This window comes from Cynocephalus volans, chromosome 8 (genome assembly GCF_027409185.1).
Source record: "Cynocephalus volans isolate mCynVol1 chromosome 8, mCynVol1.pri, whole genome shotgun sequence".
Taxonomy (NCBI): domain Eukaryota; kingdom Metazoa; phylum Chordata; class Mammalia; order Dermoptera; family Cynocephalidae; genus Cynocephalus; species Cynocephalus volans.
In genome coordinates, this window is record NC_084467.1 from 55818220 (window position 1) to 55837977 (window position 19758).

The 19758-nt window shown below is 39.5% G+C and overlaps 1 protein-coding gene across 3 annotated transcripts in view; it reads left to right on the plus strand.

Moving 5' to 3' along the window:
* DNAJC6 (DnaJ heat shock protein family (Hsp40) member C6) overlaps positions 1–19758 on the plus strand; it is a 134690-nt gene that overhangs the window by 70955 nt on the left and 43977 nt on the right. For all 3 annotated transcript variants that reach the window (XM_063104275.1, XM_063104278.1, XM_063104276.1), the window contains 3 exons: positions 13794–13944; positions 15038–15087; positions 15195–15343. In XM_063104275.1, coding sequence (XP_062960345.1) covers positions 13794–13944; positions 15038–15087; positions 15195–15343 — 350 coding nt within the window. The remainder of the gene's footprint in view (positions 1–13793; positions 13945–15037; positions 15088–15194; positions 15344–19758) is intronic.

Below are 19758 nucleotides of genomic sequence, written 5' to 3' on the forward strand. Positions count from 1 at the left end.
GGTGCTGTTTCTACAACCAGTCAGGATGCAGCCACAGAAGAGAAGCCACACAGCTCTTTCTTCTAAGCTCCTTATGATAATGAATGATGGCAAAGAGTCCTGGGAAGATGGGATGATGATAATGGTTACTTCTTTTTATCGAGCACCCCTTGTAGATGTGTGTGTATGTGTGTGTATTTCATTCACTTACCAAGTCTTGTCTCAAAACTGAAGTTCAGAGAGGTTACATAACACCCCTGAGCATGCAGAAGACAGGGAGGGTGGCTACAATGATGGTGATGGCCGCCTAAAACATGACTTCAGCCTTTTCTGATGGTTGGGCAACTAGTATGCCATAGAAATAATCAATTATTTGTCTCCTCAGAAAAGCCCAATATTTGGCTTAGTTGCCTTTGGCTCATTTCAGTTATTTTCATGTGGGTGAAGAAACAGGTCTCAGAAAACTTAATCCAGCTGGCAGTGCTCTGCCCAGCATTCAATTAAGCCCATGACTTCCAATTAATGGGCCTTCATGCCAAGATTGAGGTCATAGCATTAATCTTGCTTTTATTTTAGAAGTTCACTGTCATGGTTTACAGTAAAGCCCAGCCAGTCTTGTCAGGATTATTGGAGCATAATTAAGCCAGAAAGATAGTTGGAGCTGCTAGTTAACATGGAAGCCAGGGAGGGACCCCATTCCTTTGCTTAGTAAGCCTGCCTCAGGCAGAATGGGACTACATGTGAGGATTTCCGTCTGAGGAGCAGTTCCTGGCTGCCTGATCTCTGTACATTTAAAGTCCCCATATGATAAAAATCTCTAGGCAAGGAAAGGATTTCTGAGTCCCAGTTGGTGACCCACTGTGAACAATGTTCTAATTTATTCAGTGCTACCATATACAACTCTACCTCAAGTTACCATTCACTAAGTTGTAAATGTAGCAATGTGCTTTTACAGATGATGGATTTAATCTTTGTGATGATTCTGTGAGGAAGTCTTTCTCTTTGCATAAGCTTATACAGTAAGTAAGTGGCTTTTCTACTGAATTGATGGAAGGACATGGCAGTTCCTAGATGCAGACCATTTCTATTTCTTTCCCTTTCCTGTCCCCCCCCCCCAATTAGGATCTCCTTTACTTTCAAATATTATTTATGATTGCCTTCTAGGTCACAGATATTTATCCATCATTCTGTCATTTAAGCCTCATCACATATGTGGGAAGAGGATATTATCTGTCTGTCTTACAGTTGAGGAAACTGAGGCTTAGAGAGATTAATTAACCTGCCCACTGTTACATAGGTCATAAGGAAGGAGGATTAGTGTCATGAATCCAGGCCTACTTGTTTGCAAAACCTATGTCCTTTTAATCACATCATGTTGGTACCAAATGCTTTTTCTTTTCCTGGTCCTCCAGGAGTAGTTATTGTTGAGTGGAAACTTTTTGGGGAAAGTAACACCTGGAGGATCATTTGTTTAGTGGGAAGGATCTGAAGAGAGGGTAGGAAACAATTCTTACTACCCAGCAGGTAAGGGTATGCCTTTGACCCTTGAGATTTAGCCTTTGTCTTCTGTGTATAGAGTACAGACCAAGGTAGTCTATCACGTCTGGCCAAGCAGAGAAGCCAGTCCCTCTCGTTGACTTTGAATTTGCTCAGTGTTTGGTTTTCCCACATGAGAGGGTAATGGTCAGACATTTATGAGAATGTCTCCATGAGTCAAATCCACAGCAGAAGTGGGGCCCACAAACAGCAGTGGTTTTCTTTGCCTTGAGACCAGTGACATGATAGAGTGGCAGGTTCTCCTTGCAATTAGCAGATTTTCCTCCTAATGCTTGCTGTGGGCTTTTTTTTTTTTTTTTTTTTGGCATCCTGGGATTCACCACCTTCAGAGTATATCTGCATTCTCTGTTGTGTTAGCATTTAGAGGTGTCCTCAATCTGGGTTCATTTAGCTTCACTGAGCATTTTTATGCCTGGCATGACTTACTGCAGAGACTCCCTATCCGAGGTTCCTACTAATACATTTATCTAATAATTAGATGCTAAGGAGTGACTTGAAATTTCCTTTGGGTGCCTTAGGATGAAATTCTTAATTTGAAATATGCCCTAAAGGGTGTGATATTCCTGGGGAAATCCCCTTGTCTGAGGCAATATCAATCTGCTCTGTGAACAGCTTCCTGGGAATCTGATACTCATTTTTGTAGTTTTTTATTTTTATTTTTATGTCAGCATGAGGAGCAAATCCATAAGCAGTTATACAGAGAGTTTGGTAAGGATCATTCACCTTCCCAGTCTCATCTCCCACCCCTCTCTAACACACCCTCTACATCTTTCCAGTTCCCTGAGGAAACAGCATGGTGTCTTGGTTTCAGTGTGTACTATAGTTTGTGCCTTAGGAAAACTACTTGCCATTTCCGAGTCCCCATTCCTTCCTCATCTATTTAGTGGAGACTGTGATACCCATCTTTCAGTGTTGGGCAACCTTAGAATGGTCCCAGTACAGTTGTAACTGGTGCTCAGTTATGATCCTTTTCATGTTTACGTATATTCTTGACTTGGTGGTCTCTTGTCCTTTGCTTGTTCTCCTCCCTCAATCTGAAATAACCTTTAGCTCATGCCCACCCAAACTGCAATTCACATACCACCTCTTCCATAAAGCCCCCTCTTTCCTGCTTCCAGCAACCTGCAACCCCCCGCCCCCTCTCTCCAAGCTGGAAATAAGCTCCTCTGAATCTCTATCCACTTTATATGCACGTTTATGATAATACTTGATGAGTCCAAACAATAGAAAATCAGCTAATAATTGTAATGCAATCCTATGAGAGATGATAGAGAAAAAATATGAATGACTGGGAAGACTACTTTTTATTGTCAAGTGGAAAAAATGTCAGTCCAAACCTGTATATTGTATGATCTTATTTCTGTGCATGTGGGCACAGAATATAAAATGTGTATGTGTGCATGTACACAAAAACACAGAACTAAGAATGCACATATATCCAAAATGTTAGCAATGGTTACCCTTGTTTATTTTCTTCTGTCTTAATTCCATTTTCTTTGGTTCTAGTGGACCTAGAGAAGTGAGTTAATTATACTGCTTTGCAGTCTTTATACTGCCAAAGCCCTCCTCTGGTTTTATTCTAGATTTTTTTTCTCCCTTTATTCCTAATTCCATCCTCTGTTTTCAGCTTTCCCTCTAGTACTCTTGATATATGTCTTTAAATGCGTCCCAATTTTTCACATTCAATATGAATGACCTCTGTGTTATAGATATGTAATATATTATGTAATAAAATATATAATATATTTTAATATACAAAACAAAAAATATCTGTCTACTATAGTTTCTGCTCTTTTGGAGAGCAACAATTCGACCTTTCTTTAAGAAGTTGGCTTGCAGTGGCAGCTCCAGAATTTCTGTGTAGGAGCTAAGAGAAAACAATATTTTTGGAAGGGGAAATTCTATTTACAGCAGCATTTGCATAACAAACATTTTGGTTTTCTGAAATTGTACCTGTAATGGGGGGTTATTTGGGAAGATTGAGCTCTCACCTTTTGGAGCTTCTATTGTCTCCCCTGTCCCCATTAAATGGAACTGAAATGTGGAAGATTTTTGCCTTACTTTTTTGTTTGCACTTTTATTTAAGCAGCCATCAGTCCTCTGCTATCTCTGTTTCCCATTATGGAGAAGGTCATATAACATATGACCAGGCAACAAGGCTAGTAATTAAGAAGGAAATATCATAATCCATTTAATGCAATTTAAGCCCTGATCTTTTGGTAGAGAAAAGAGAAACAACAATGGATGGTCCCTTTCTTTCTGGAGTTGAGAGGACATGTGGTAGGCAGAACCCTTTCTATTTCCTCAGATTTTTATTGGGGGTTCTGATCTTTTAAAATAGATGTGATCATTAGTATTTCATAATGCCGAGCCTTTTTATTTGGCCCAAGTGTGAAGTAAAGATGTAAGGGAGAGTAAAGATCTCTTATATAGACCCTTTTTCCCTGGCTTACCATAAAAACTTACTGTCCAAGGGTACTTCAAGAAGTTCGTGGAAAGATTCATATTATCTTTTCATTCTATTTTTCTACAAACTTTTTGAACTACCCTTGTATTTGTTGAATCAAATTAAGCAATATCCATGTATTGTTTTATGTGGGAGTTTATTGGGTAGAATTTGGATTGTCAACCATAGCCTAATTTTCTTTGAAGGAATAAAATGTGTTACATCCATTTGGCTGCAATTTTTCTAGCACCAACAGCCTGTTAATGGACACCATGCCTTGCCTTTATTAGACACAGAGTCAATTTTGGTCTTGAATTGGTTTTCACTTTGGCAGTATTTCTCATTCTTTCTTTTATTATTCTTTCTTTATTCCCCCATATTTTTGATCTTTTTGGGAAAGAGGAGCTAGTATTTGTTTCTTAATTAGTTTCTGTCATCTCCCTGAAGATATAAATTTCTTTCTGGTCTTCTTCTCAAATATTAGTATTCCAAACAATAAAGCTCTTGTGGAGTTTCATGAAATCTTTCATCTGTTAGGCAACGATGCTCAGTGGATGCTGGAAGTACAGTGCTGCAACTGGAAATTATTTCAGAGAAGCATAAGGAGACGGTGAAAGCATCTGGTCATATTTGCTGCCTGCAGTTAGGTAAAGATCAGGTCTCTACCAAGGTTGGTCTGCTTGGTCTTCTTTTCTATTCCTGCTGTCTTTTCTCTGATTCTTGCATTCTACAGCTTCAGTTTTCCATATATTTATTGAGTGCTTACTGTGTGCTAGGTAATGTGCTAAGACCTTAGGGGGGTGTGAAGAAGCACGAAACATGCTTTCTGTTATTGAAGACCCAGAGAATCTGCAGTTGGGGGAGGGGGAGACAGACCCATTCACAATCAATTCTAATATATGTCAGACTGCTCTAGTCCTAGGATTAGGGTGCAAAGCGAGGTGGGAGAATGGAAGCATGAGACACAAATTCTCTCATGAAAGAAGGCAGGATGGGGAGGTGGATGAGAGCAGAGGCTTTGGGTCCAGCCTAACCTAGATGCATTTTCGTTTTGCCATGACTGTTACTAAACTTCACTAAAGCCTCAGCTTTGACAATTGCAGGATAGAAATCCCTGAAACTAAAGCAAATCTGCAGAGATATGCCATTAGCTCCTGCCCTAAGAAAATACCATTCCTTTTCCACAACACTTGACAAAGGGCAGGAACTTGAGTCATGACTGCAAAAGGTTCTTCATCCTTGTTCATAACATGTTTTTCAGCTCTTCACTTCCCAGCACTTAGAGAAATGGATCACATGGGGATAACAACTAGACATAGCATGAAAAAACACTGCGTTGGCTTCCACAATCAAAGACTGCTTAACCACCACTCTCATTCATCTTATTCTGGGGAAGCTTCAAGGAAAGATGGCGGACTTTGGAGAGAGGGGTCTTAGACTTGAGGCTTGGTTTTTCTGCTTAAAATCTGTGTAAGCTTGAGCATGTCATTTTACTCCTCAATCCCTCCTTCTCCCCATAAACTGAAACAAAAACTTTCCTCTGCGCCTCATGGCATCAGCAGAATCAAATGAGACCATATGTGACAACGTCATTTTTAAGTAGTGATATCTAAAATAATAAATAATTTTAATTTTAATTCTCAAAAATTCAGCTTTCATGAGAAATGAGTCCATGCCTACCACAGAATGCCTGGAAATCTAACTAGAAATTAAAATTAAAAAAAAAAAATTAAATTAAGCAAAAAACTGACATTTTCCTATGCCAAACAAGAGGTTAGTCATTGGGCAATGCTACCAGTGTTAGAATATGGGTTTTACATCAGCCAGAACTGGTTTGGATCGCACTTCTGCTACTAACTGGATGTATAGACAAATTAAGTAACTGATCAAAGTCTTGATTTTCTTATCTGTAAAATGGTAACATTAATAGAATATCACATAGGATTGTGGTGAAGATTATATGAGATAAAGTTTGTAAAACCAGCTACAGCACATGTAAACTCTTTACTTTTGGTGATTCAGGACCACAGATGTTTAATAGAGGTGAACTTTGTTATAGCTTTGAGGTTTTCCAGAACTTAGCATAGTGCCTGGTGTGCTGTAAGCAGTTAATAAATAGTAGCTACCAGGTGGCTGTCGGAGATGGAAAGGATAAAGCCATGAAAAATGCTATGTCCAGTGAAGTTAGGCAGCCTCAGCAAAAAAGGCCATTCTGTGCAATTTCAGGGTTGACAAAGCCAGACTGGAGACGTGTATACAAGGGAAGCATCTCTTTCTTCCAGCTACAGCACATGTCAGCTCTTTACTTTTGGTGATTTGGAACCACTGATGTTTAACAGAGGTGAACCTCTTTATAGTTCTGAGGTTTCCACTTTTTATCTTGAAGTGATCTGGTGCCTGATGTGGGGACCTATTGTGTACTATTCACAAGACTGAAACTCAAGTTTGCATAGAGTCACATAGAATCAGTGTCAAACTATTAAAACTACAAGTCACTTGATGACATTGCACAGCAGCAGCCCTGGACATGGGCAGGTCTTGCAGCTGCTCAACAGACTAGGAGGGTAGAAGCCAGGGTGTGTGCAGCATCCACTCGCGGCTGCAGAGGAGCTCAGCAGGTGCTGCCAGTGATTCAGGCTTTCTGAGTTCAGGCCATGTAGGAACCACCAGCATCCAAGTGCATCCCACCCCTGACAAGCCAACAGAATGCCCAGCCCTCCTCGGGCTGGAGTATGGTGCCAAGGCCCTTATGATCCTCATTTCATGGAGAAGTTACTGGAAGGGTCTGCTGCCATTCCCTGTGTCAAAATATGGTCCAAAGGTGGAGATCATTTAGTTGGTAACAAGAACACTCTTGAGAATGTCCAAAACTCAACAAAAATTTGGAAATTAGAGTAAGAGATAATTTGTGCTATAAGTTATATCGCCTGAAACAGTTACAATATATGTGCATGTGTATATTTGTTTACAAAATAAAAATGGGTTATTCTTTACATTTTATAAATATAACTATATAACTATATAACTATAACTATATATATATATATGCTAATGAATCAATAAAATGTTTATGAAATGTAGCCACACCTACTTTTCCTATGTTTCAAGTTACATGAAGGCAGTTAAGACCAGCCTTAACATTTGTGCTGGTCTTCTTAATGATACGTTATTTTCCAAAGAACTTTTGAATTACCTGAAATCTTTTTTGGAATGAAGTTGGATAAAAATAAATGAGCAAACAGCTAACAGTCTAATGGGAGGCAGAAATTTTCTCCGAGGAGGCACAAGTTTTGTGTTACTCTGTAAGAACTAGTCAGGCTATACACATGGTAACTTCCTATAATTTGGAAGGGATGAGATGCTGCTTCTAGCCTCCTAAACATTGGGAATCCCAAGGAAAATTTCTTTATTGTATCCTTAGAAATGACTCAGTTCTCTGACGTTTGTCTTTGGTGAGCAGACATCATGGAAGAAGAATCTACTCGGAGCCTTAGAGGCAGAGACCCGGGACCTTTCTCTTTGGATTTCATTCATGCTCTCTCAACTCTGACCTCCCCTCCCCCACCCTCTTTGACCCTCAAATCACTGAGGACCCTTTAGGAAGCCTAGCGAATGTTCTTCCAGCTGGGTGCCATTTTAGCCACAGCGATTACGGTGGCTAGCTCTGTGTTCCTAAGAATGAAAATGTTTTTAACCATCTAGTCCAGGGATTGGGAAATGTTTTCTGTAAAGGGCCAGATAGTACATACTTTAGACTTTGTGGGCCATACAGTCTGTGTGACAACACAACACACTCTGCCATTGCAGCACAAGAGCAGCATAGACAATACGTAAATGCATAAGTGTAACTGTATTCAATGTGGACATTGCGATTCGACCCTCATATAATTTCCACATGGTATGAAATATATATATATATATTTACTTTTTTCAATCATTTAAAAATGTAAAAGCCATTGTTATTTCACAGACTATACTAAAACAAGCAGCAGACTGGATTTGGCCCATGGGTCATAGTTTGTTAATACCTGATCTGCTGTGGTCATTGCTTTTATTCTGCATGTCGCTTTCTGACTGCATCATTTCTCTCTTTGTTGTGTCAGTTTTTGAAACCTCCCTTCTCTTTCTCTTAACTAGCTGAGGCTCAAATATCTTTTGCAGAATCTGTGCTTTTGGTACTTACGTAGCTCATCAGGGAAAGCCAGAATATGTACCTACAAGAACGTTAGAGCAAAATAAAATTACGCCCCTCTTCTCTTTTTTGTGTCCTGGCTAGTTCAACATGTAATTTGGGTATATGAAGGTTACAGATGGAGTCTGGCAAGCTGGTCTGGCTTCTGCAGTGTTCCAATGTGCTAATGAACAGTGCGTGATGGTGAGAGTCTGATTTTCAGATAATCAAGGATATTTATATCTTTTCATAGGTTGGTGCCTCAGAGTTCTGTTCCAGCATAAAATTGAGGGTCGAAGAGATGTCTAGATAATCAATTTGGTTTAATCCCTTAGAACAGGGATATATCAGAGGGTGTTCAGGCTGAAGTGGTAACTTGGAATGGAAATAGGGGAATTATACACATTTTATTCCACTCAGTTCTCACTATATTTAAAATGAAAACCTGATACAGATTTTTATTTGGGGTTGTGTTTAAAGGGAAATAATGTGCTGTACTTCACAGGGAAATAGAACACAAGAGAACATTCTCAGATTCATAGTGCTAGCCCTGGTCCATGGAGCTGCTCATTAGACCAGTTCCTGGCATTTTGTTCAGGGCTGTGAAACGGTAGAAGTGACAGAGGCTCGGGCTGCCTACATAATGAGATTGGTTTGGTTGGCCTGACAGATGCAGTGATTTATGAGGGTGCTTGTTGCAAGGACATCTGCTGCTGAGAGTAGCCAGATGAAAAGCATTCAGGTGGGAGGTGGAGGAGAGCAAGGAGTAGGAGGGGGGCAATAAGGATCATCTGATTACTGCTATTAGAACTGCGAGCTGATATGGAGCTGCAGAATAGTGTGAAATGGCAGATTAGCATAGGCTTTGGAACTGTATGGATCTGGGTTTGAATCCCTGGCTCTTCCACTTATTAGCTGAGATCTTAGGTGAGTTACTTCCCTTCTTTGAGCCTCCATTTCTTCATCTGTAAAATGGGGATAATAAACACTCTCCCACTCTTTCACCATGTGTAACTGTACTATCATAAATATCCAAGCAGAATTTCTGTTGCGCAGGAGAGCTCAGTAAATGGAAGACATTATTAATGCTTGTCCATGGGTCCATTCATTTGTTTATTCACCAGCATTCATTATTCTTAACAATTTCTGATAGAGCCTCATTTTCAAGTAGATGCCTAATGGTGACTTAGGTATCAATAGCTCTTGTGGTCAGGATGGAAGAACTTGACAGTCAACATACGTTTATAGGTATATATATGAGCATCTAAATGGTATGTAGGAGTGTAGTAGGTACCTGAAATAGGACTTAAAGAACAGCTGCCTGACCAATTAACATGATAAAAGATATCCCACCTCACTAGTAATCAGAGAAATCATAAAACAAGACCAAAAAAGGATATTGATTTACACTTAGCATGTGTAATTGCTAACACTTATATTTCATTTCAGCATCTGATAATACAATGTGTTAAGGAGAATATAGAGTGAGAGAGCTCTTATGTACTACTTGTAGAAGTTTAAACTGATATGATGACTTTTGAAAATTATTTGTCAATATCTAGAAATTTGAAGATGTGCATACTTTACGTACTAGCAAATTCTGCTCCAAGGTATAACTGAGAGAGAATCTCCCATATTTAATCAAGGCAATGTGTTCAAAACTGCATTGTAAGTTATAGCAAACAATCTGAGTATCCATCGGTGGTGTAATTGATACATAAGTGTGCTAAAGCTACACGTGGTACCAGCATAGATGAATTTTAAACAATGGTGAGTGAAAAAAATAAAGTTGCAGGAGAATGCAAACAGAAAACCATTTATGTACAGCTTGAGAAAATGGAAGATAATATTGATACATTGCTTATGGATACTGACATATGTAATACAACTTTAAAGACATTAATTGGAATGACAAATATAAAATTCAGGATGGTATTAGGGGAAGAAATAGGGATATGATTGGAAGGGTTGCTTAAGGCTCAAATCCAACCTCTGCCATTTATTTACTAGCTTGTATGCCCTTAGACAATTTCTTAACTACTGTGCCTCAGTTTTCTGATCTATAAAATGGGAATAATGATATTATCTACTTCATAGGACTATTATGAAGATTAAATGAGTGAATATAGGTTAAAATGCATAGACCAATACCTAGCAGATAGTAAGTGCTAAATGTAAGTGTTAGCAATTATAGTTCCTATTACATGAGTATTTTTATTATTCTTTACCGTTTTTTGGCAGCTGGCCAATATGGGGATCTGAACTTTTGACCTTGGTGTTATCTTCACTTATTTTTTGAAATCTTAAATGTTGCAATTTTAAAAAAAGAATAGATGTCATCCTTACTCTTTGTCATCATGTAGTTGAAAGGTGAACAAAGATTTAAAATATCATTAACATAAGAATTTTAGTGTGTGGCATAATAGTAGTACGGCTATAATCAATTGACCCCTAGATGTTACACCTTTTGCTGTGTAACAGAGATGCAAAAAGATTACTCAAAGCATCATGAATGCAATGAGAAGCCCAAAGGGACTGCACCTCAGCAACTCCTCTGTTAGAAGGAGAAACTGGGTATAGCCCTGAGTTGGTTCTTGCTTCAATTTTTATTGAAAAGACAAGGATTTACAGGAAAAGGACAGATGGTTAATCAATCATAGTAAGAACATAAAGAAATGGGCTATGTAACAATCTTCATCCAAGCATGCATGGTAGTTTAAACAATATACCATCAAAAGAGTCATAAATTTAAGTTAGGTGACATGCAAAAGAAACAATAAGACAATCATTAAAGTGCCTGACTTCTTGTGAAACTCAAAGAAACAGCTTAAAGCAAAATGTGGAAAAAAAACCCCCATGTACTAACTAATCTAGCAAAATGTTCTTGGAAAACTTAACTCACATATTTTCCCATCATTTAAGCTCGGTTGTATTAAGAGTTATTGCCCTCAGAACAATCCCTGTTTAGTTTCAGTTCTCTTGTTCACATTAAAGGCTTTAAACCCATGTGAGTTTCTTTCTCACAAAATCTTCCAATGAACCCATTATATTAACAATCAGTGTATATAATCCCTTACCTAAACAGTGATTAGAATTGATTTGGTGGGCTCTTGCCCCCTAGCTGTAGGCCCTTGCCTTCTATCTGAGGACTTTTGTCCCATACATGCATTACCTAAAAACACTATACTAAAAGTCAACTGAGAATCAACATATATACTTGATTAGAATTGATTTGGTGGGCTCTTACCCCCTAGCTGTAGGCTCTTGCCTCCTTGTTGCTTTGACCCCCACAGATTTGTCACCCCTCTTCCCCTAGGTGACGGAGCCACAAAGGATTACTCCAAGCCCATCTCTTCTGAGCAGTGAGAGACCCTGAAGTGGTTAATCTCCTGGAATCCTCAGGAGAGGGACATTCCTTCCATTTGGGAAATTAACCATGGATTGGGGTTCCCTTCCTATATTTATTCTCCAGCCCAGGAATTTACAGCAAGAGACATAGGTGGGGTTATAGTTTAACAATATAGGCTGGTAACTTTCAGTGAAACAAGTAAGATGACATTCTATTAGGCAATTAAGTGATCCACCAACAAAAGCAACATTCTTAGCAAACATTCTCTTCTTACAGCAATTTCCCAGTATCTTTACATATCAATCAGTAACTTGTCTTTGAACCAGCAGCCTTGCTGTGTTACAACTCTTTATCTTACAACAGAGACTCAATAGCCTGGGGAAAGTTTCCTGTTTTTCGTAAAGTTAATATTTGAAATTGCAAGGCTTTGGAAAACCGGGCCCTGTGAAGTACATATGCTTTATGCAAACTCTATACCTCCTATCCTAGAACTTTTGTCCCATGCATGCATTACCTACAAACACTATCTAATAATCAAATAGGAATCAAAATTTCAAACCCTCTACACCTAGATGTATTATGTACTATGCTAACAGATTTATATACACTCATTTAATATTTCCCTATGAAGTAGGCACTATTTTTATCCCTATTTTACAGACAGGAAGAAAAAGACTTAGACTGACTTTCCCAAGGTCGCAGAGCTAGGAGTAACAGGGCTGGGCAGGAACCCAGGTGAGGCTGACTCATGCTCTTAACCACTAGGCTTTACAGCCCACCTGACCATTGTTTACATTAGTCTCTTCTGCACAGATTCCTGCTTCGTTCCTGAATTGGCTTTATAGGTAAGAACATTCCCAAAATATTGGTGGATTCTAATAACAAAGCAGTGTTTCTCATTCACACTAAACATTCATCAAAGGTCAGCTGGGAGCTCTGCCACATAGCTTCTTCTGCTGGGACCCAGGAGTCCTGGACAGAGCAGCCACAGTCTCAAACTTTGCCAAGTTGCTATGGCAGAGAGAGAGAGAGAAAGAGAGAGAGAGGGAAAGGGAGAGGGAGAGAGGGAGAGGGAGAGGGGGGAGAGAGAGAGAGAGAGAGAGAGAGAGAGAGAGAGAGAGAGAGAGAGAATAAGGAGAGGAGGGGGGGAGAAGAGAAGGAGGAAAGAGCTATGGAGAGTCTCACACTAACAGTTAAATGTTGCATCCTGGAAGTGATATATACTTCTACTCAGACATCATAGACTAGAGCAGTGGCTTCCAAACATGGGTAATTTTGCCCCTGGAGGATATTTTCCAATGTGTGGAGACATTTTTGGTTGGCACAACTCAGAGTGGGAGGCAGGGGCAGGTGCTAATGGCATCTAATGCATAGAGGCCAGGGAGGCTGCTAAACATCCTATAGTGCACGGGACAGCGCCCCCTACCACACATAACAAGGAAGTATTTGGCTCCAAACGTCAGTAGTGCTGAAGCTGAGAAATCCTGGACTACAGCTAACCACAAGGGACCAGCAAGTACAATTTTGTGCAGCTGTCAGGGAAGAGAACCTGAAATATACGGCAAATAACACCAGTGAGCACCATGCATCCTTAGGCCTAAAAGCTCTCATGAAGGCCCTTCAGAAGATGTTTTCCATGCTGGAAGTGAACTGTTGCTTTGAGGGATAGCCTTGGAGCAGGGCTTCTAACACGGCCAGCTCCATCAAAGGGCAGAGGAGGCCCCTAGACTCACTGAAGCTGACTGCTGCTCTTCCTCGGCAGCCTCTTTGGAGCAGTGGATGAAAGTACAGTAGTACAATGCAGGCCGCATATGGAGTTGAAAATTTTCTAGTATCCACATTAAAAAAGTAAAAGAAACAGGTGAAATTAATTTTAATAGGATTATTTAATTCAACATGTAGTCATTGTAAAAATAGTAATGAGATGTTTTACATTCTTTTGTTTTCATCACATCTTTGAAATTTGGTGTGTATTTTATACTTACAGCACATTTGGACTAACCATATTTCAAGTGCTCAATTGCCACATGTGGCTACTGGCTACAGAATTGGACAGTGCAGCTCCGGAGGTTTCTGTTCCTGGGACTCAGTGAGGGACTTACCTTGGTCTCCTCTGAGGACCAGCAGCATTGCTATAATTCAGAGTTGATGAGTTCTGAGAGTGGGACATAATTTCCAGGAATATCTGTCCCAGACTCCTAGAGACAGTCTGTGTATGTCTTAGGAATGAGGAGGGATTGGTTTTCAGTGTAGTCTGTGCCATCACCTTCTTCTGTGCTTTTCCTTGGCAGGTGCCTCATCTCCAGACATGGAGCCCAGCTATGGGGGAGGTCTCTTTGACATGGTGAAAGGAGGTGCAGGAAGGCTTTTTAGTAACCTAAAGGACAACTTGAAAGACACCCTCAAAGACACATCTTCTAGAGTTATACAATCTGTTACCAGGTATGAACATCCTTCCTGGTTAACTTAGTGGACTCCTGGGCCCCCAAAGGATCTGGTTACCTGCCAACTGCTTGTGTGGCTCAAAGAGTATCAATTTTGTGATATAATTGCATAGGATTTGATCAATTGAGGAATGTCATTGAAGACATAAAGTCAAGTCCTTTAGAAGCTACAAGCACAGGCTGAGATGACTCAGCTCACTACATTAGAGGATAGTGGTTGCCATCCCTGGCTTTAGAATCAAAAATCCTGGGTTCTAGTGCAATATCTGCCTTTGTTAACCATGTGATATAAGGCACGTTAATTAACCTCTCTGATCTTTATGTTTGTACCCTGATAGGATTTGTGTCTTTGGGTAGTTTGAGGATTAAATGAAATAATAATTCACATGCAATCTGAATAAGAAATACCTATGGATTACAATCAAAACAGAACTTTTTTTTTATCCTACTAGCCCTTTAAAATTTATTCAGTGGGAGAAGTTTTCTACTCTTCCACTGTATGAAAATTCTTACAAGCAGGCCATGTGAATTATTTTTTATTCGTAGCTATAAGAAAATTCTAGAGTCACTTTAAGTTACAATATGCAGTTTTGAATCAGAAAATAAAAAGTCGAGTCCAACGTATTAATCAACATTTTAATCTTTGTTCAAAGGTAAAATTTACCCTCACCTCTGGTTCCCACCCAGAGTCTGGTAGGCCAAAAAAGGGTGTCCCTTGTTGTTTTTCAATCATTTCTTCCCCTACTCCTTAGCTGTTCACAATTATGGGAGATATTTCCATGTAGGCAAAGAGGGTGGGACAATCAGTGTTAATAAATAAGCAGTGTTTTCTCTTCTGAGATTGATTCTGTTCATCAAGTAGCATCTACAAAGGCATTGGTATGCACCTGTTGGATGGTATATTTATACCCCCAAGGTGTAGGCTGTCTTCTCCCAACAATTTTTCCTTGCTAGAGAGAAGGACTTGAGGGCAGTCAGAATATGCCTATTGGACAGAAGTATCCCAGCTCATGATGTGAAGTGATTGAGAGAGAGAAATCTTGGCATAATTGAATAATTTTAATGAGTATCCTTTCCTGTCTCACTTTTAGCTATACAAAGGGAGATTTAGACTTCACTTATGTTACCTCCAGAATTATTGGTAAGTTTCTCATGTTTATTAATTTCTCTTTGGTTCAGTTTTCAGTTGCTGCCCATTGCAACAGCAGACTTGTTTAACCTGTTTTCTTTCCATGTGACCTCTCCTAGTGATGTCCTTTCCTCTGGACAGTGTTGACATAGGATTCAGGAATCAGGTTGATGACATTCGAAGCTTTTTGGATTCCAGACATCTTGACCACTACACAGTGTACAATCTGTCACCCAAGTCTTATCGAACTGCCAAGTTTCACAGCCGGGTAAGGAATTTTAGCCTTGGAAGTGCACTGTTAAAGACATAAAAGGGTATTTTTCCTCTTAAGTAATATCCTCAAAGGCTTTTCCCTTAGGCACATGAATCTGAAAAACTATAAACTCTGGACATTTCTATCCACAAAATATTTATTAGTCTCTTATGAGATATTCTGAAGATTTTCCTTGGAGGACAATATTTATATCTGTCAGTGTTTTGTGCATCTTATGTTGGGGTCTCAAATCCTGGTGGCTTGTTGCTCCTTGGCACATTGTTCATGTGGCTCAAATTGGTGATTGAATTGCTGTGTAGGGGAGTGGGCTACCCTTGTACTGTAACACTAATTATGCCTTTCACTCTTTCTTATTGCTACTTGGGCATCACAATGAAGCAGTGTGTCTAGACTAGTAGAGACACACCAGTATTAATGGGAATATATTTCTGACATTCAATAAAGTTGCCTCTTTTGCAAGTGAAGGGCAGCATGTAAACAGTCCACACCATAGGTTTGGTAATACTATTACTAATATTAATAATAGTGAGAGCAACAGTCAACATTACCAGAGCATTTATACTGTGCTGAGGAGTTTACATGCAGTTTCACATTTAATTCTCTAAACAGTCTTCTGAGGTAGATGGAGAAACAGGCACAGAGAGGTAAGGTAGCTTGCCCAAGACCACACAACGAGTAAGTGGCTTAAGGCTTGTGTTATTAACTATTATCCTGGGCTGACAGTATTACTTGGAAAAGCTGAATTATCATTTTAAGGAATTTTTATACTAGGCAGAAAAATATTCCTAGTTTCAGGCTGGTTAAGGAACTATGAGAGCTGGCTTCTGTTTGAATCTGATGTGGAGCTTGATATTTCTGGCCACTGAATTCTTGATTTACTCACTAAAATAAAGCCTTTTCTTTTTCAAGAACACTTTCAGATATTTTTGACTTAGCCTTTAGATATGATTGATTCTGCAGCTTCCTCTGGGTCTTTTAAAAAATAGAAAGGGCTTTCTCACATGGACCCTTTAAAAGTGAAATGATTTCAGATATGCAAAATGATAGCTGGTTGTCAGAGTTGTGTATCTAGAATCTCAGTTTTGATGCTGGAGTATATTTTGCTCCAAATTCCAGTTGCCATTGATAATCTCTAGGCCTCAGTTTCAAGATCTGTAAAACACATAAGGACGTTGGTCTACATGCTTTCTAAGACCCTTTTCTGCCTTAATGTTCAATAAGAGATGGGAGAGTTTTGTTAAAGACTGTTTTTTTCAGCATGTTCTGAGAACAAAACTTTAGTGTGCATCAGAATCCCTTGGAGGGCTTGTTAAACACAGATTTTTGATTCAGCAGGACAGGGGGAGGGCGAAAAGCTGCATTTTTAACAACTTCCTGGGTGCTGTTCCTGCTGTTGCTGTGGGGACCACTCTTTGAGAAGCACTGAGAAAACTATTCTGAAATGGTTTGATCTAAATTGCTGGTCTATATGGCAATTATGGAGATTTTAAATGCAGCTCTTTAAAATCCACTGTAGTAAGCTAACCTCCCAACTCTTATTCCATCTATTACCTAATTCAGAGAAAGAGAATTAACATCAAATAAAAATGTGGGTAGATATTCTGTTTCTAATGCAAATCTTTTGAATTGATTTTTTTGTTGTTGTTTAGAGACTTAGTGCCATTATTTTCATTATTGAAGGACTGTAGAACGGTCCGCACAATATTCCTAGAAATTTTATTTGATCTTGAAAGAACTGTGATAGTCTAGAACATTTTCCTTCCAAAATAAATATACAATATATAAATAAAGTTATCATATCATCACAGAAACACTCACCCATGTGAAGATGTCTGTTTGTACAGTTTTTTCAAAAAGCAATCTCTATAAAGATATCTTTAAAGAAAGGCATCTATTAGTGTAACAAAAGATTTTGTGACTGGGTGTAGTTCACCGAGGAACGAGGAATTAAATATTGAGTACTACACTGGTCTGCTCTCATTTGTCTTCTAAGAGCAGGGAACATGTTTATTTTATTTGATACCTAGAACAATGCCTGGCATGGCTAATAAATATTTCTTAAAAGAATGAATATGTCAATAATTGTTAGACACTGTACATATAAAAAATATTTGGTTCGTGTTCTCAAGGCACTTAAGCCTAGTTAGGGAGAGAACCCAGGACATTCTAAAGGCAAGTGCAAATGATATTTACAATACCTGCTGAGGGAGTTTAGTGAAGGGAGGTAGCAGTGATAGCTGGACCTTAAAGCAGAGTAAGGCTTGTATAGGTGAAAGGAGTGGGGTCATTTCTGTCCCTGTGAATTGTAGCATGTGTCTTACGTGGCTCTTCATGATCTGGTCTCTACCTGCCTTTCCAGCTTTATAGTTTACTGTTCTTCAGAAAACTCCATGCTCCAATCAGGGATGCATACACATGTGCGCACACACATGCAGACATATACACACAGACACACATGCACATACACATGTGCCATCTCTTTGCATGAGATGCTCCTTCTCCCCAAAAAGCTATCCATGCTGCATTCCCTCCATTTCCTTCTTTGTTGGCCTAACTTCAATAGGGAAGAATTTCCAGATGCCACAAGGCTTTTCCAATTCTTTCCCCTAAAACACAGGATTGCACTACATCTTTAGTCCTTCCCGAATAGTCCCAGAACTTGTCAGAGTGGAACTGGACCCTCTGACCTGTCTCCCTCAACCCTCAGTTGCATCTCAGGAAGACAGTCCCAAAGCCTTAGAATTTTCATCTTAGTTCTGTTTTTGATATGCACATCTCTTTTTAAGCCCCTAGACTTTTCTCTACCCAGCACTAACACTGCGAATTGATTTGTATCTCATTGTTGTATTACTTAGAAGAGTTTTCTTGGTTCTCACCTTCCAGTCCATGAGGGACTAGAACCATTTCTTCTTCCTTCCAGTTCAGTGGAGTGCTAGGTCTGCAATTAAGCCTTATTCTAATAAATGTAGATGACAGAGTTTTCCATACATACCAGTGTTGGAAAAGACCAAACATGAGACTGGTTTTATTTACAGGCTCACAGGAGCCTAGCTCTGTCTACATTGTGTATCTCTGTACCTTGAAACCTGAATTAAGTCACTTCACACTTTGATTATGTGGTTGTTTGTTTATGTGGGTATGCAAGTGATGATGGCAGAGAGGCTGTTTCCAGGCAGATTTTATTTTGCTGAGGGTCATCATTCTGTATTTTGATTAGCTTTTAGGCTTAGAAGCATCATGGGTTGACAGGAATCATGAAATAATCACGTAGCAGTTTTCTAATTGTTTGCATATGTAACAGGATGTTACAATAGGACTCTCTGTTTAGTCTCTGTTTTGATTTGGATCCTTTGCTTTTTGAGGATCCAAGCCAAAACAGTACATGGCAGATAACCCCACACTCAAAGAGAGGTGCTAGAATACCTACCTAGGAGGTATATAATGTCAATTTTTTTTTTGACTCTTCATAGCCAGTATCCACCTTAAGGGTATAAAAGTACTGATGCTGATGGTGAAGTCCTGGAGACCAATGAAATGTATCATCTAAACCACATGTTCTTAATCTGAGTTATAAAGACCCACAGACCCATTGTGTATTGAGATCTATTGGTGGGCTTCAGAGAGTTTAACCATCTGCTTCCACTTTTTTAAAAACATTTTTGTGGTAAAATGTATGTAATATCAGCTTATCATCTTAACCATTTGTAAGTGTACAATTCAGTGGCATTAAGTACATTCACAATGTTGTGTAACCATTTCCCATATCTATACTCAGACCTTTTTTACCATCTCCAGCATGAACACTGTACCCATGCACTGGGGTGTGTGTGTGTGTGTGTGTGTGTGTGTGTGTACACTGGTTCAATTTCTGCACAGAAGGTTTGTAGCTACGGCCCAGAATATCAGGAACCACCGCATTACACATGTGTTGGCATAGCTGTTGGCAATAAATGGAGAACTGGGTGAATGGACACAGACCTTAGGACCAGGTCTAAGCTGGCCCTAAAGTTCTTAAGTTCTGACTAATGCTATTCCGGTGCTACTTTGACCCCCCTCCCTCTGCCCAACCAGGAAGGACAGTATGATGAAGGAGCCCTGTTAATAGCATAGAAACCAGTAGCCCAGCTGGATCTTTCAGACTGTTCCTTCATGTTGACTATTTCTAAACCACATCATCTTGTAGGATTTCTTTCCCTTTGAGAACAACTTGATTTTTGGAAAATATATTATCAACTTGGGCTTCTTAAAAGGCTCATGATTGAAGGTCAGTATTTTTTCCCTCTTTTCTTTCCAGAGCTCACCAGAGAGGTTACTATATCTGTCTGCTGTTTCTGCTTTGGTTCGAGGTAGCTGAGGGAGTTTGGCTGCAGAGGAGTGACCTCGCAGCTCATACTCCATCTCTCCCTCTG